Below are 16,075 nucleotides of genomic sequence, written 5' to 3' on the forward strand. Positions count from 1 at the left end.
GGTCCTTCAGGCTCATTCAGAAGATTAAGATGCATGAGATCCATGGTGACTTGGCTGTGTGGATTCAGAATTGATTTGCCCATAGAAGGCAGAGGGTAGTGGTGGAAGAGTGTTTTTCTGGCTGGAGATCCATTACTCGTAGTGTTCCGCAAAGGGAAGTATTGGGAACTCTGTTATTTGTGATATATTATGTAAATGACTTGGATGAAAATATTAGATGGGTGGGTTAGTAAGTTTTCAGACAATACAAAGATTGGTGGACTTATGGATAGTGTAGAGGGTTATCAAAGGATACAACGGGATATAGATCAGTTGCAGATATGGGCGGAGAAATATCAGATGTAGTTTAATCCGAATAAGTGTGAGGTGCTGCGCTTTGGGAGATCAAATATTAAGGAAAAGTTATTGACAGGACCCTAAATAGCACTGATGTACAGAGATCTTGAAGTTTAAATCCAAAGCTCTGTGAAACTGGCTATGCAAGTAGATAGGGTGGTAAAGAAGGCATATGGCATACTTGCCTTTATTGGTAGGGAATTAAGCACCAGGGTCAGGATGTTGTGTTGCAGCTTTATAGGACTTTGATTAGGCTGGACTTAAGAGTATTGCATTCAATTCTGGTTGCCGTATTACAGGGAGGATGTCAAAGCTTTGGAGAGGGCGTAGGAGAGGTTTACCAGTGGGTATAAGGAGAGGTTGGAAAAACTCTGTTTTTTCTGGAGGAGGCTGAGAGGAGACTTTATAGAAGTCTGTCAGGAGATGTACAGATTGAGTTGATGGTCAGAATCTTTTCCCCAGAGCTGAAATATCTAAGTGGGGGGGGGGGGGGGGGGGGGGTATGTATTTAAGGTGAGGGGGGCAAGTTCAAAGGAGATGTGAGGGGCAAACTTTTTTTGTAAACACAGGAATAATAGGATTCTGGAATGCACTGCCAAGTGGTGGAGGAGGCAGATATGATAGCGGTGTTTAAGGGACTTTTAGATAAGTACATGAATATTAGTTGAGGCATGGATTAAAAAAGCAGGGAAGTCATGTTGGAACTGTACAGAACTTTATTTGGCTACAGCTGGAGTACTGTGTACCAGTTCTGGTCTTATAGTGCCACAATAGGAAGGATGTGATCTCAGTGGAGATGATGCAGAGAAAATTCATCAGGTATAAGCAGTTTAACTATGAAGCAGCAGAGAAAACTGAGATGGAACTGAATTGAGGTCTATTAGGTTGAGATTATGCAGACCAGGTAGATAGAAAGCAGCTGTTCCCCTTAGTTCAAGGGTCAGTAACAAGGGGCCAATTATTTTAATGTGAAAGACAGGAGGTCGAGAAGGATTTGAGGAAAGCGTTTTCACCCAGAGGGTAATAGGAAACAGAATGCATTGCCTGGAAGGGACACCTCATAACCTTTGAGAGTACCTGGAAAAACACTTGAAATGTCATGACTTTAGGCTATAGGCTGAGTGCTAGAATAAACTTGGGTTGATTTAGAATAGCATTTTGTCAACGCAGAGAAGGTCCTTGTGTGTCCTGTATGATTCTATGTTTAATAAAAGCATTGTTGGGAATGAAATTATTTATCATGAGCAGTTGGCTACCAGTGTGTTTCATAATTGCTTCTAATTGTGGACTCTGAGGCAGGAATTTAATTGAGCAGAAGGGTTACAGCTGAGGACTGTGCTCAAGTGAAAACAGAAATTGCTACAGAAACTCAACAGGTCCAGCAGCGTCTGTGGGAAGAGAGAAGAGTTCATGCCTCAAATTTGATATGAGTCTTTTTCAGAACAGAGTCCTTCTCCTCTCTGTCCCCATTAAGCGCCATTTCACCTACACTCACTTAAGTGTCCCAATCCTAGACTGTGAATATTAATTTAGCAAGATGCAGAGGCCTAAAGAGCAAGTCCTTTTAGGGTTGTTCTTGGACTTCAAGCAGGGTTCCTTGTTCAAAGATACTCAGTGCCTGATTGAAGGACCTGTGAGAAGCTCTATTCTAGCTGCTGACTCCCTCCCCTACAACCCAGATTGTGTGATAAACTTCCCATCCCCACTTGATTGTTGCCTTGGTCCCTTGATAATCCTGGCTCTTGGGTGGATTCATCATTGTCATCAGCTACTGCTCCCTGGAGGTTCAGCTGAGCAAGTACAGCTGCAGCCTCTGGATGACTGGCAGGTGTCAGTTTATACCAGGGGGTGTTACAAAGCAGATGTGGACATCCCGCTGATAATTAAAACCAAAACACCCAGAAAAGATTGCTTCGCCTCTTAATCTGATAAAAGAAGAGTGAAACATAGTTTAACCTACCTTTTACCCCCAATCTGTTATAAAGGAGTGGTTAAATGAAATGGAATCCTTTCACCCACTCTTTAATTAACAAGTAACAATTTATTTATCTAACTCCAACAGTGAAAAAATTAACAGAATTGCTAACAAACTGGACAATTTCCTCCAAGTACTAACTATTCCCTAACTGAACTAAATTCTACTGCAATGAATGCTGTTCAAATAAATACATTTATGTAAAACCAAGTAATAAGAAAAATGATAAATTACAAAGTAATCTCTTCAAGTTCACATAATCTTTTCCGTTTTATCTCCAATCTTTCTTCTGCTGATCTCATGTCACAAATGCCTTTCTTTGTTGAATTCTGGTATCCAAAATGCCTCTCTCTATCAAATTCATGGCAGGAATATTAGTTTAGAGTGCCGTGTACCTTTAGCTGCTGCTTAATCAGAGCTTAAAGATTTCTGTGAGAGCCCAATATTTACTCTTCAGATGGCGGGTGAATCTCTCTTAATTTTCAAAAAATACTTACAGAAATACCACCGATGATGCAAATTCTCATATGACTGGTTTCAGGCTGTAAACTCCATCCATTTTTAAATACAGTTGGCTTTGATTTTCTGAGTGTTTGGTTTAAATTAATTGGCCAAATTCAAACTTGTAGTCAAAGCAAGCATAAGGTCTCCACTCACAAAGTCAATTGTTACATGTTTCCATTTTAGAATTGTCTGTACAATCCCCTAACTGCTCATGGGCCCCTTCTCTGTTCAACTCTAAACTTTAAAAGCACTTTACCTCTTAAAGGGTCATGCCAAAGCGTTCCCCCATTTTTACACACCAGTTTCGTGACAGGTGGCAGAGAAGGGGAAAGGGTATGCAGAGCCTTTGGGCTTCTTAAGCCGAAGGAAGGCCAAACATTTTTAATCTGCCATGTAATTTGGCAATCTCTGCTGAAAGCATGATTCCTGTGTAAGGTGTTCAGTGTAGGATGCAAAACCTCTATTTCCTGCAATTAAATTCTGCCTTCAGTCACCTTGGAGACACTGTGAGTATAATAGTGGGAAACTGGCAGCTGCACCATGGATGGATTATGAATGTAATTTGGACATGGCCTTCAGCATCTAGTTGCATGAGACAATTAAGAGGGTTGGTTTGTAAGTGTTCCCAATTTAAAACAGACATCAGAGAATCTGCCTCCCATTGACTCAAACACAGGCTTTAGAGAAAAAAAAGAAGGCACTGATGAAATTGAGCAGGTCTGATAGTGTTTGTAAGGAAAGAAACAGTGTTAACATTTTGAATCCAATATGATTCTTCCTCAAAAAGATTTTAGAAAGTTCTGAGGCTTTTCGTAACAGCGGCAGAGCTGCTCAAACAGATTTTACTTTTTATGTACACGCAACACAGAGATTTTAACCAGGTCAGCTGGGTGGACCTCATAGAATTTCAGTTCCCTGACTGGGGCTGTTAATGTGGTCCAAACGGGAGCCTTGGCTGACAAATATAAACATGAGCGTTAGACATCCTTTTTACTCTGAGGAAGCTGGATCCTTTCTGCTTTCCATATGTAAATAAAGGGTGACTTGGTGACAGGATACCGACTCTGTGGAGTTATTTCAGAGATGACACCATTTCCAAAAAGTGCTTGTGAAGTATTGATTGGCTCTTCTTCCTTCTTTCATTGGGTGTTTCATGCGACAAGCCTTTCAACTTTGATTGTATCTCAGGAATCTTCCACCAACTCAGCAGTTTACACTTCACTTGTTGTCTTCACACCTGACTGGAGAATTCTCCATCCATCTGCTGCAGTTTACATCCGTGCAATCAGACATTAGGTGTGACTGGTATAGAACGGGAAGTATAACTATCACAAACAGGAAATAACACAAGCCGAAATGTACCTAATAGCACAGAAAGTGTGATTGTCACAGGAGAGGAAATGTTGACAGTTACAATAGGAACTGTGGCAGATCGAGAAATAAACAGAAGAGGAAGTGCGACAATTACAGATGATAAAGAACGTGCAGATTTCCATTGTTTTGTAATGGAAATAGACCTCATGCACTATAGTAATTCCCATGTTCACAGTCAGAATTACTATCACTGTTGAACAGATCAGATCTGCAGCAAGTTTATTGGATGTGGGTTACAGATGGAGGGAGCAGGTCCAGATTAATTATTTCTGGGGCATTGCTCAGTATCTATATTGTGGTTGATTGAAGACACTTTAGAACTCTGTTTCTCACAACAGACACTGTTCTGGTCCACTGTATTGGTCTTTGAATGATAACGCATCTTCTTCACATAAATATCCCGGATATTGACACATGGTAGACCTGCAGCCAACTTTCTCAGTTCTTGGTTGCGAATCACAACATCAATGGCTTGTTCCCGTCGGTAATACTTTGAAAATCGGTTAAATATGACACTAACCGGCAAAGCCACCATCAACAAGCCGAAGATGATGCAAGTGCTGCCAATGAGCTTCCCTTGAATTGTGACTGGGTAAGTATCCCCATAACCAACAGTAGTCATGCTAATGGTTGCCCACCACCAGCCAATGGGGATACTGTGAAGACCAGTTTCTTTTTCATCTTTCTCTGATGAGTAGATGAGAGCTGAGAAGATGGCAATACCCACAGTCAAGAACACAATCAGGAGTCCTACCTCTTCATAGCTGTGTCTGAAAGTAGCCCCAAGTGATCTCAATCCGATGGAGTGGCGAGCCAACTTCAGGACCCGAAAGATACGCATCAACCGAAGGACCTGTACTACTCGGCCAATGTTCACCAGCTCTGAGCTCTCATCATCTATACGTTCCACGACCAGGGTGAGGTAGAATGGTAGAAATGATAAAAAGTCAATGATATTCAGTGGATTTTGAAGGAATTTGCAGATATATGGGGCGACTATTAACCTTGCTATGTATTCAAAGCTAAACCACGCAATACAGGTAGATTCAACAATCAGGAAGCCAAGGCCTTCCTGTTGCTCCTGGAATTCAGGCAGACTATGAACACACATAGTCACAATGGAGAGCAACACAATGGCCAGTGAGGATATAGTAAAAACCTTGGCTGCAAAGGAATATTCTGGATTCTCTAAAATGAGCCACAATTTTTCTCTCTGTTTGCCGCACCACATATGTTTAAAACTTTCGATTTGTTGGGGGATGGTGCTGGCATCTTCAGAACTTGTTAAGCTCAACTCATCACTCTGTGTGTCAAACTCTTTCTCAACTATATTCTCTTTGCGTTCATGGTACTTGAACCTGCAGCAATGATGGATAGAGATCCCGCCAAGTCCCCAGTACTCAATTTCTTGGTTGAATGAGAATATACAAATCCCCTCCATCACATGAAGCTTGCCCGTGGAATAGAAATTCAACACATAGTGAAAGAAACTTGGATTTCTGTCAAAGTAATATTCATCTGTGTGCACATCATAGTCATCACACAATTCAAGGGTGTCCTCCTTGGAGGAACATCTCAGTAACTTTCCCAACCTGGTCTCTGGGAATTTTAACAATACTTTTTGATCGACCTTTTGTTTCAGGCCCCCAACGTTAACATTGATCATCTTTAGATATAGTCTGTCCCTGTGGTAGAACTGTCCATAAACCATGATCAACCCCCAGTGTGATGAACTGAGGCTAGAATCCTCCTCAGAAACTGGTGTGAATTCAGAATCCTGTCTTTAAGAGCTCATGCTATAGAAGCTGGGAAAGTGGTCTCTTCTCAAGGCCTTGTGGAAGCAGATCCATGTGAATTCTAGTTCTGTAAAAGTACCAACAATAAGGGAATTCAGAAGAAACATATACTACTGATTGGTAAGAACAACCGATCTAACTGAAATTCAAAAATATGCAGTTTAGATTAAATTGAGTGGTATAATTAATTCTGAGTAGGGAGGCAAACGCTTACAAGAAGCCATTAATAAACTTGCATATCGGGCATATTGATTTCAACAGAGTTAAGTGTGGAGTGTTACATTTTCGTCAAAAAGTAAAGAGCTCATGTATTATTTGTAGATTGGGCGGAGGAGAAATGGGATTTAGGAGGATAATCAGAATAAAAGAACAATGCAGATTAATCAGGATATTAAAACAAACTAATATTTCTCACCGCTGGAGAAAACTGAAAAGAAGAGAAACCTGTGTCAAAATTAATTAGTCATATTTGGAGTGTTATGATTATTATCAACGTTTTGGCCTTCATCAGTCCCTACTTTCTCCCTGTATCCTCCTTACCTTGGTAAAGGCCAGCATTTCATTTGGCTTCTTAATTACTTGCTTTAACATTTTTAACTTCATTCATGGATGTGTACATCACTGGCAGGGACAGCATTTATTGTTCATCCCAACATGATACACACTGCTGCTACTGAGCATCAGTGGTGGAGGGAGTGAATGCTTGTAGATATGGTGTCAAGATTCTAGAGTGCACCATCCAGGCAAGTGGGGAGTATTCCATCACACATCTTGTGTTTTTTAGACAGTGCACAGTCAGAAGGTGAATTTATTACTGAAGATTCCTACCCTTTTATCTGCTGTTGCAGCCATTGTTTTTATGTAGTTAGATCAGTTCAGTTTCTGATTAATGATGACCCCTAAAATGTTGATAATGGAGGATTCAATGATGGTAATACCATTGAATTTCAAGGGGCGATAGTTAGATTCTCTTTTTGGAGACGGTCATTGCCTGGCACTTGTGTGGCATTAAATTTACTCACTACAAGTCCAGATGTTGCCCAGTTCTTGCTGCATTTGCGTTTAGACTGCATGGACTATATGAGGAGTCATGAATGGTGCTAAACATCGTTCCATCATCAGCGAATACCCCCACTTCTGACCTGAGGAGCTGAAGATGTTTGGGACTAGGACACTACCCTGAGGAACTCCTGCAGAGATGCCCTGGAACTGACCTTCAACAACTACAACCATGTTCCTCTGTGTCTGTGGAGAATTACTGATTCTCATAAAACTCCAGTTTTACAAGGGCTCCTTAATACTACACTTGGTCAAATCCAGCCTTAATGTCAAAGGCAGTCACCCCCACCTCATCTCTGGAATTCAACTCTTTTGTCTGTTTATGAACAAACTATAATGAAGTCAGGAGCTGAGTGACCATGGTAGAACCTAAACTTAGTGTTACTAAGCAGGTTAGTGCTGTTTGATAGCATTGCTGAAGATACCATCACTTTACTGATTATCGAGGGTATACAGTCTGGGTGATAATTGGCCAGGTTGAAATTTGCTTTTCATGTACAGGGTATACCTGGGCAATTTTCCACATCATAGATGGAAGTATTATAACTGTACTGGAACAGCCTGACTAGGGGAATGACAGGTTCTGGAGCACACTTCTTCAGTGTATAGTTGGAACGATGTCAGGGGCCCATAGCCTTTGCAGTATCCAATGCTTCCAACCATTTCTTCATATCATATGCAGTGAATAGAATTGGCTGAAGACTGGCGCCTATAATATTTGGGGCCCTTTCTAGAGGAGGTTGAGATAGATCATCCATTTGGCACTTCTGGCTGAAGATTGCTGTGAATGTTTCAGCCTCATCTTTTGCGCTGATGTACTAGGCGTTTACATTATTGAGGATGGGGATATTTGTAGAGCCTCTTCACGTGAGTAGATCGATTGTCAATACTATTTGCAACTGGATATGGAAAGACTACAGAGCTTAGATCTGATCTGCTGGTTATTGAATTGCTTAGCTTTTGTAAATCTGGCTGTTTACAATATTTGACATGCAACTTGTTATGTTTCATAACTTCTCCATATTGGACCCCTGAATTTTTCATGTGCTAGTTCCTATCTATCCCAGTTAGTACTGTAATAGTGCCACACAAATCAGTCGAGGGTATGCCAAATTTGGAAGTGGGACTTCTCCACAAGGACTGTGCCATGGTCACTTTCGCCATGGGGCAGCACGGTGGCTAAGTGGTTAGCACTGCTGCCCCACAGTGCCAGGGACCCAGGTTCGATTCCAGCCTCAGGCGACTGTCTATGTGGAGTTTGCACATTCTCCCTGTGTTTGCAAGGGTTTCCTCCCACAGTCCATAAATGTGCAGTTAGGTAAATTGCCGATAGTATTCAGGGATGTGTAGGTTAGATGCCTGAGTCAGGGTAAATGTAGTGTAATGGGGAATGGGTTTGGGTGGGTTACTCTTCAGAGGGTCGGTGTGGACTTGTTGGGCCGAAGGGCCTGATTCCACACTGATTCTATGATTCGATACTGTCATGGAGAGACACATTTACAGCTGGCTGATTGGTAACGATGAGGTCAAGTAGGTCTATTCAAAGAAGGTCACTACACTTTAAATATTAATTCTCTTTCTCTTTCCACAGACACTGCTAGACCTTCTCCAGCAACTTCTGTTCCTCTTGGTTCCCTTAACACCTGCTGCAGACCTAGTGTAGTAGCTATGTCCTTCATGATCCAACCAGCTCAATCAGTAATGCTGCTGCCAAGCCACTCTTGCTGGTGGGCAATGAAATCCCCCAGCCAGAGTATATTTTGCATCCTTTCCACCCTCAGTGCTTTCTCCAAGTAGTGTTCAACATGGAGGAATATTGATTCATCAGCCAAAGGAGCACAGTATGTGGTAACCAGCAGGAGGTTTCCTTACCCCTGTCTAAACTGAAGCCATGAGACTTCATGGGTTCAACGTCAATGTTGAGGACTTCCAGGGCCACTCCCTTCCAATTGTGTGCCTCCACCTCTGCTGGGCCTGTCCTGCCAGTGGGACAGGTCCTATCCAGAGATGATGATAGTGTTGTCTGGGATATTGTCTGCAAGATATGATTTTGTGAGTGTGACTATCAGGCTGTTGTTTGACACATCTGTGAGACAGCAGTCCCAGTTTTGGCACTGGCACCCAGATTTTACTAAGGAGGACATTGCGGGGCTGTCTTTGCTGTTGTTATTTATGGTGTCAGTGTTAATAGTGGGTGGTTGTTCAGTTCAATTACCTTTTCCCTTTCTAGTGATTGTTGCAACTGAATGGCTTGCTAGACCATTTCAGAGACAGTTAAGAGTCAACCATATTGCTGTTGGTCTGGAGTCACTTGTTGGCTAGACCAGGTAAAGACTGCAGATTTTATTCCCTACAGGATATTAGTGAACTTGATGGGTTTTTACAGCAAACAACTTATTAGACTTTTATTCCAGTTTTTTTTTTAATTGAATTCCGATTGCACCATCTACCATGGTCAGAGTTAAACCAAGTCTCCAGAATAATATCAGGATCTCTGGATTACTAGCACAGTGACAATGGGACTCGGCCTTTACCTCTCATTTGTACATGAATGCTCCGTGATTCATGCTCAACAACATCCACATCCCTCAGTACTGCTGCATTCTGCAATCTCCCTCCATTAATAAAATGAGGTTTTGCTATTTTTCCAAAGTGGACAAGTCACATTTTCTCATATTATCTCCATCTCCCAAATTTTTGCCCACTCATTTAGCCTATTTTCTTTTGCAAACTATTGAATCCTTCTTCCTACTCGCTTTCTCACCTATCTTTTGTTTTGCCATATTTAGTTCATTTATCCAAGTCATTCAGGTAGATTGCCAGGACTTCAAATAGTTACACTGATACCTGTGACATTTCATTAGTAACAATTTGCCAACCTGAAAATGACCTTTCTTTCCTGACACTGTTCCTGAGTCCTCTATCCATGCTAATGTAGATTAGATTAGATTACATTACAGTGTGGAAACAGGCCCTTCGGCCCAACAAGTCCACACCGACCCGCCGAAGCGAAACCCACCCATACCCCTACATTTACCCCTTACCTGACACTACGGGCAATTTAGCATGGCCAATTCACCTGGCCCTGCACATCTTTGTGACTGTGGGAGGAAACCGGAGCACCCGGAGGAAACCCACACAGACACGGGGAGAACGTGCAAACTCCACACAGTCAGTCGCCTGAGGCGGGAATTGAACCCGGGTCTCTGGCGCTGTGCGGCAGCAGTGCTAACCACTGTGCCACCGTGCCGCCCAAATCCACAATATTGAGATCTTATGTTGTGCAGTAATATTCCATATAGCACTTTATTTTGATTCACTCATGTGGGCATCACAGGCTGGCCAACATTTATTGCCTGTACCTTGCAAATCTTTATCAAATGCCTTTTGGAAAACCAAATATGTTACAGTTGGTCCCTCTCTATCCACCTTTCTTGTTACATACTTACAGAACTCTAATAAATTTGTCAAACACATTCCCTTTTACAAAACCATGTAGACACTACTTAATTGTATTATGATTTTCTGAACGATCTGTTAATACCCCTGAGTAGTAACTTCCAGCATTTCCCAATGACAGATATTAGACTAACAATCCTAATAATTCCTGATTTCTCTCTTCTCTTCTTGAATAGAGTTCTTGCATCCATTACAAAATTACAAATAATGCATTCACTATCTCTGCATCTATTTCTTTGAAGACACTCAGATGTAAACCAGTAGAACTGGCCTTTCCTACTCTATGTCCATTGGAAGCAGAGCCTTTGAGTCAGTTGTGGACCATTGAATCAGCTGATGTTGTGGCTAACTCCCCCTGTGAGATAAAGCTGACTGTAGCAGCCCTCCCTATGGTGTAACTGGTAAACTAGTGATGTAAACTGTGGGATTTGAGATTTCTGTGTGTCTGAAGTTAATAACTGCAAGCATTTCTGTAGCCATGGTGATTTATTTTAAAAGCAGATTTTTAGGTCTAGCTTTAGAGTGAATGGTTATTGGGCACTATTAGTGGACTTTTTTTATTTAGACCATTTTGCAACCCAAGAGGGTAAATAATGGGCCTCAAAGTTGTTAGTGTGTTCCAGAACTTGCATTTTTAAGATAAAAGCAACACTCATAGTCGAGAGAGAGAAATTTTCCATTTTACCTTTGATTTTAAGTGGGACAGTCCTGTGAAGTTCTTTGAATAGCATGGCTCCTCAGAAAGTCCACCTCAGAAGGGAAGGATATATATGGATAAAACAAAGATGCTGGAAATGTGAAACAAAAATTGAAATTGCTGGAAAAACTCAGCAGGTCTGGCAACAGTCGTAGAGTCATAAAGTTATACACCTGTGGAGAGAAAGCAGAGTTAACATTTTGAGACCGAAATAACTTGACAGAGGCCATCAAATCGCCCTTTATTTACACATGAACAGTCCTTGACTATAGTACTGCTTCATACACAGTCAGGCATCAGAGTGTCAATATTCCTGACATTCAACTTTTTTATATCAGTCTGGACTCCCTGACTGAACCAGATTAACAGCCCCAATCTTGGAACAGTGACCCTTCTTCAGAAAAAGGTCACTGGACTCGAAACATTAACTCTACTTTCACAGAACATAGAACAGTACCGCACAGGAACCAGCCCTTCGGTCCACAGTATTGTGCTGTACACGACACCAAACTAAACTAATCACTTCTGGTCTGCCAAGGTCCATATCCCTCCATTTTTTGCATATTAATGTGCTTATCTAAAAGCCCCTCAAATCCCCCCATCGAATTTGCCTCCACTAGCATCCATGGGAGCATGTGCCAGACATCTATTACACTCTTTGCAAACAAAAACTTGCCCCCTCTCTCCACAGATGTTTCTAGACCTGTTGAATGACTCTAGGATACATAGAGAACTAGGTTACCTCAGACTGTAGAGTTAGTGTTATTCCAAGATCAGAAGTATTGGGATAAGAAGTTACTTGAAGCTGAGTAAATGTAAACAGGCATAAATTCTAGGAATAAATTATCTGCAGCTCCAACCCAAATATTGAAGCTCAAGTGCCTTAAACCTAACAAGGTGGTAGGGACAGGGACTCTGATGTGGGTATTGTATGAGTGGAGAGTATTGGGTACTGTGCAAAAGCTGCTTATCATTGAATTTATAAACAAGTGTTTCGGGATTAATGGGATTATACTTTTACTGTGTCCTTTAAAAACTTTGAATTTGTATTAGAAGCAGATATTTAGTTTATTCTTCACTATCTTTAATATTTTTGTAATGAAGTTTAGTTTTATTGTTAAAGTAAAATCTGAAGCATTATATGCTTATATTTCATACAGCCATAGAGTTATAGAGATGTACAGCACAGAACAGACCCTTCAATCCATGCCGACCAGATATCCCAACCCAATCTAGTCCCACCTGCCAGCACCCGGCCTATATCCCTCCAAACCTTTCCTATTCATATACCCATCCAAATGCCTTTTAAATGTTGCAACTGTACCAGCCTCCACCACTTCCTCTCGCAGCTCATTTCATACCCCTACCATCCTCTGTGTGAAAAAGTTGCCTCTTAGGTCTCTTTTATGTCTTTCCACTCTTACCCTAAACCTATGCCCTTTAGTTCTGGACTCCACCACCCCAGGGAAAAGACTTTATCCTATCCAAGCCCCTCATATTTTGTAAACCTCTATAAGGTCACCCCTCAGCCTCCAATGCTGCAGGGAAAACACTCCCAACCTATTCAGCCTCTCCCTGTAGCTCAAATCCTCCAGCCCTGGCAACATCCTTGTAAATCTTTTCTGAACCCTTTCAAGTTTCACAACATCTTTCCAATAGGAAGGAGACCAGAATTGCACACAATATTCCAACAGTGGCCTAACCAATGTCCTGTACAGCCGCAACATGACCTCCCAACTCCTGTACTCAATACTCTAACCAATAAAGGAAAGCCTACCAAATGCCATCTTCACTATCCTATCTACCTGTGACTCCACTTTCAAGGAGCTATGAACCTGCACTCCGAGGTCTCTTTGTTCAGCAACACTCCCTAGGACCTTTGTCACAGCAAACTAAAAATATGATCTAAAAAGCCAGGTCCTGTCTGAACTCTGACATGTCCAATAATAACAGCTGGGCGCATGACGATCTGCACTAGTCTTGTGGTCAGGTGACCAGCAGCAGAAATGCTTACAAGACTGGTTGAGAGCTACAATCAAGCATGCTGGGAATTTTAGTAAAATTAATTTAAACTCTGACCTCAGTTATAACTGCAGCCAGGCTATGTTGTGACCAGCAGTTTCCTGTGTTGATCAAATAAGGCAAGTGTCATGGTGCCAGACTGGCACCACATTAAGAATCTCTAGAATAGTATTCTCTTTCTATATTCCTGCACACAGACTCTGGAGTTCCCTAGTTTTTATCCTTGAACTCTCCTAGTTCTCATCTGTATGCCATCCCTCAGTAACATAGTGAAAAGCTCACGATTAGATTCCACTGACAATACCCATCTCTCCCTCACCTGCAGCTCTCTCCAGTGCTCTCTTATTGCTCACACAACTTCTCCAATATCCAGGACAAATATAAACACTGGGAAGATAGAAACCATTGTCTTCACCTGACAGCAATTCCAATCCTCCCTCTGGTTCATGTCTGAGGCTGAACAAAATCATTCTCAACCATGCTATTCTATTTGACACTGAGCTGACTTACCAACCTCATATCCACAACATCAACAGCAAGACCATGTGTGTAAGTTCCTGATCATAAACCTTCCTCAAACTTGAACTTACATTCTTTAGTAGGTTTCAAAGGTCTTTGCAGGTCAAACTCTTTTCAGCACTTTTTCTCTCCACCATACACCAGGAGATGGGATATTAGACCAGACTGGAAACCCCACTGCAAACATGTTTGTAGACATAAGAACACTTACTAATTATCCTGCGACTGAGCAGATTCCACATCAGTTGCAACTTGAGGTTAGCATAGGCTGCTGCCTGTCAGAGACAGTGTGGAGGGTCTGAATGTTGAAAGCGATAGATAGGATTTGTTGACCTGGAGTGAATTCTCATGTTTTCAGTATTTTTGGAGTTGCACTCACCATTTAGCATGAGAGCATTTGTTTTTATTCACTCTTGAGACATGGGCGTCTCTAGCTGGCCAGTATTTACTGCTAGTTTCCCTTGAGAAGGTGATGAGCTGTCTTCTTAAAATAGTGGCAATCCACATGCTGTTGCAATGAAAAAATGTGATATATTTACAAGTCTGCTATATTTCCAGGTCAGGATGGTGAGTGGTTTGGAGGAGAAAGTGCAGGTGGAGATGTCCCAATCAATAAGATCATGACTATTCTGTACCTCCAGATGGCCTTTGCCCTATATCCTTGAAAAGTTTTGAATAGCATAAATTTATCAACCCCATCTTTGACAATAACAATTATCTCAACATCAATTGCCTTTTTCAGAAAACAGTTCCAAACTCTGACTAGTCTTTCTGTGAAGAAATATTTCTGAGTTTTTATTGACTTGTTTCACTTAGTGTAATGAGAATATTAATTGAATTACTCTGCAGTAGCATCTAAGGAATGCTCACTGGTGTAATCTCTCCTAATTTAACCTTGGTGTCCACCTATCATTCTCGTGAGTGAGTGCTGCATTCCCTTCAAGGCTGAGCTATCCTTCTTACACCCTGGTGTCAGACTGCTCCCGGCAGCTCCATGTATGCTCTAACACCAGCTTAGTACAGTTGAGGTATGACTTCTATCCCCTTGTTTTCCCATCCTCTACATATAAAGGCCAGCATACATTTCCCTTTTTCAATATTTTCTGGTGTTATTGTTGTGTCGCCATAGTCTTGCCAGACCACAGGGGCTGCTCTCTTATTAGAGAGAAGTGGCTGGCAGTGATTTAACCTGAGGTTCACCAGATCTCAAGTGAGGGAAGAGGTTGAGAAGGAGAGTCCTTCACGGTAACCTCAAACTTGTGATGGGAATTGGACCCATGCTGTTGGCATCACACTGCTCTACAAACCAACAATCCATTCCTGAAGAAGGGCTTATGCCCGAAATGTCGATTCTCCTGCTCCTTGGATGCTGCCTGACCTGCTGCGCTTTTCCAGCAACACATTTTTCAAACCAACAATCCAGCCAACTGAGCTAAATTGATTCATATTTTCTGTACTTGTTCATGACATATTAATAACCTGTGTATGCAAATCTCCAATTCTCTTTGGACCATCATTATTTCTAGCTTTCCAACGTATCCTATTCCAGATTCCAGAGTTTTCCTACATTCAAATTTGAGAGCCATAGTTTTGCCCATTCTCTAACTTATTAATGGGCCAGATCTTCCAATAGATATTATGCTATCATATACGGAAGCTGTGTGTTGGGACCTTGCAGAAGTCCCAACATAGCTTACTCTGCTGGAATTATCAAGAAGTTAAAACTTCCAATAGTGTCTGGAATCCTCTGAAAATGACCCAACTCTGAGTTAGATTTGGAGATCTTAGAGGGTTCCAACACACTGACTTCTGTGAATAGTTAGGCAGGAAAGATTAGAGCATTGAAACTGGTTAATTTTGAAAAGTAACATTCTCGCTCACCGTTGACTGCATCCTGATTGCTGCCCCAACTCACCATGGACACCACACTCCACAACTGATTCCCCATTCCCACAGCCCAGACCTGACAGCTCTTCCCCAATTCCTCTTCTGGACCTGACACACTTCGCTAACCCCCGTGTCATGTTGCAGCTGTACAGGACATTGGTTAGGCCACTGTTGGAATATTGCATGCAATTCTGGTCTCCTTCCTATCGGAAAGATGTTGTGAAATTTGAAAGGGTTCAAAAAAGATTTACAAGAATGTTGCCAGGGTTGGAGGATTTGAGCTATAAGGAGAGGCTGAACAGGCTGGAGCTGTTTTCCCTGGAGCGTTGGAGGCTGAGGGGTGACCTTATAGAGGTTTATAAAATCATGAGAGGCTTAGATAGGATAAATAGACAAAGTCGTTTCCCTGGGTGGAGGAGTCCAGAACTAGAGATCATAGGTTTAGGG

At 41.8% G+C, this 16,075-nt stretch overlaps 1 protein-coding gene across 1 annotated transcript; it reads right to left on the reverse strand.

Moving 5' to 3' along the window:
- Positions 1-4,448: 4,448 nt before the first annotated feature.
- LOC122563767 (delayed-rectifier potassium channel regulatory subunit KCNS3-like) lies at positions 4,449-5,952 on the reverse strand. The gene has a single exon (XM_087976981.1). It carries the CDS (start codon positions 5,898-5,900, stop codon positions 4,449-4,451), a length of 1,452 nt encoding a protein of 483 aa, XP_087833107.1. The 5' UTR covers positions 5,901-5,952.
- Between the last annotated feature and the right edge of the window lie 10,123 nt (positions 5,953-16,075).

The sequence above is a fragment of the Chiloscyllium plagiosum genome, unplaced genomic scaffold (genome assembly GCF_037043375.1).
Source record: "Chiloscyllium plagiosum isolate Xiang-an unplaced genomic scaffold, Cpla_swu_hap1 HiC_scaffold_30, whole genome shotgun sequence".
In the NCBI taxonomy this organism is placed as follows: Eukaryota; Metazoa; Chordata; class Chondrichthyes; order Orectolobiformes; family Hemiscylliidae; genus Chiloscyllium; species Chiloscyllium plagiosum.

Bases quoted from the DNA above. Each gene is read 5' to 3' on its own strand.
- LOC122563767 (XM_087976981.1), bottom strand. From the start codon at position 5,900: ATGGTTTATGGACAGTTCTACCACAGGGACAGACTATATCTAAAGATG.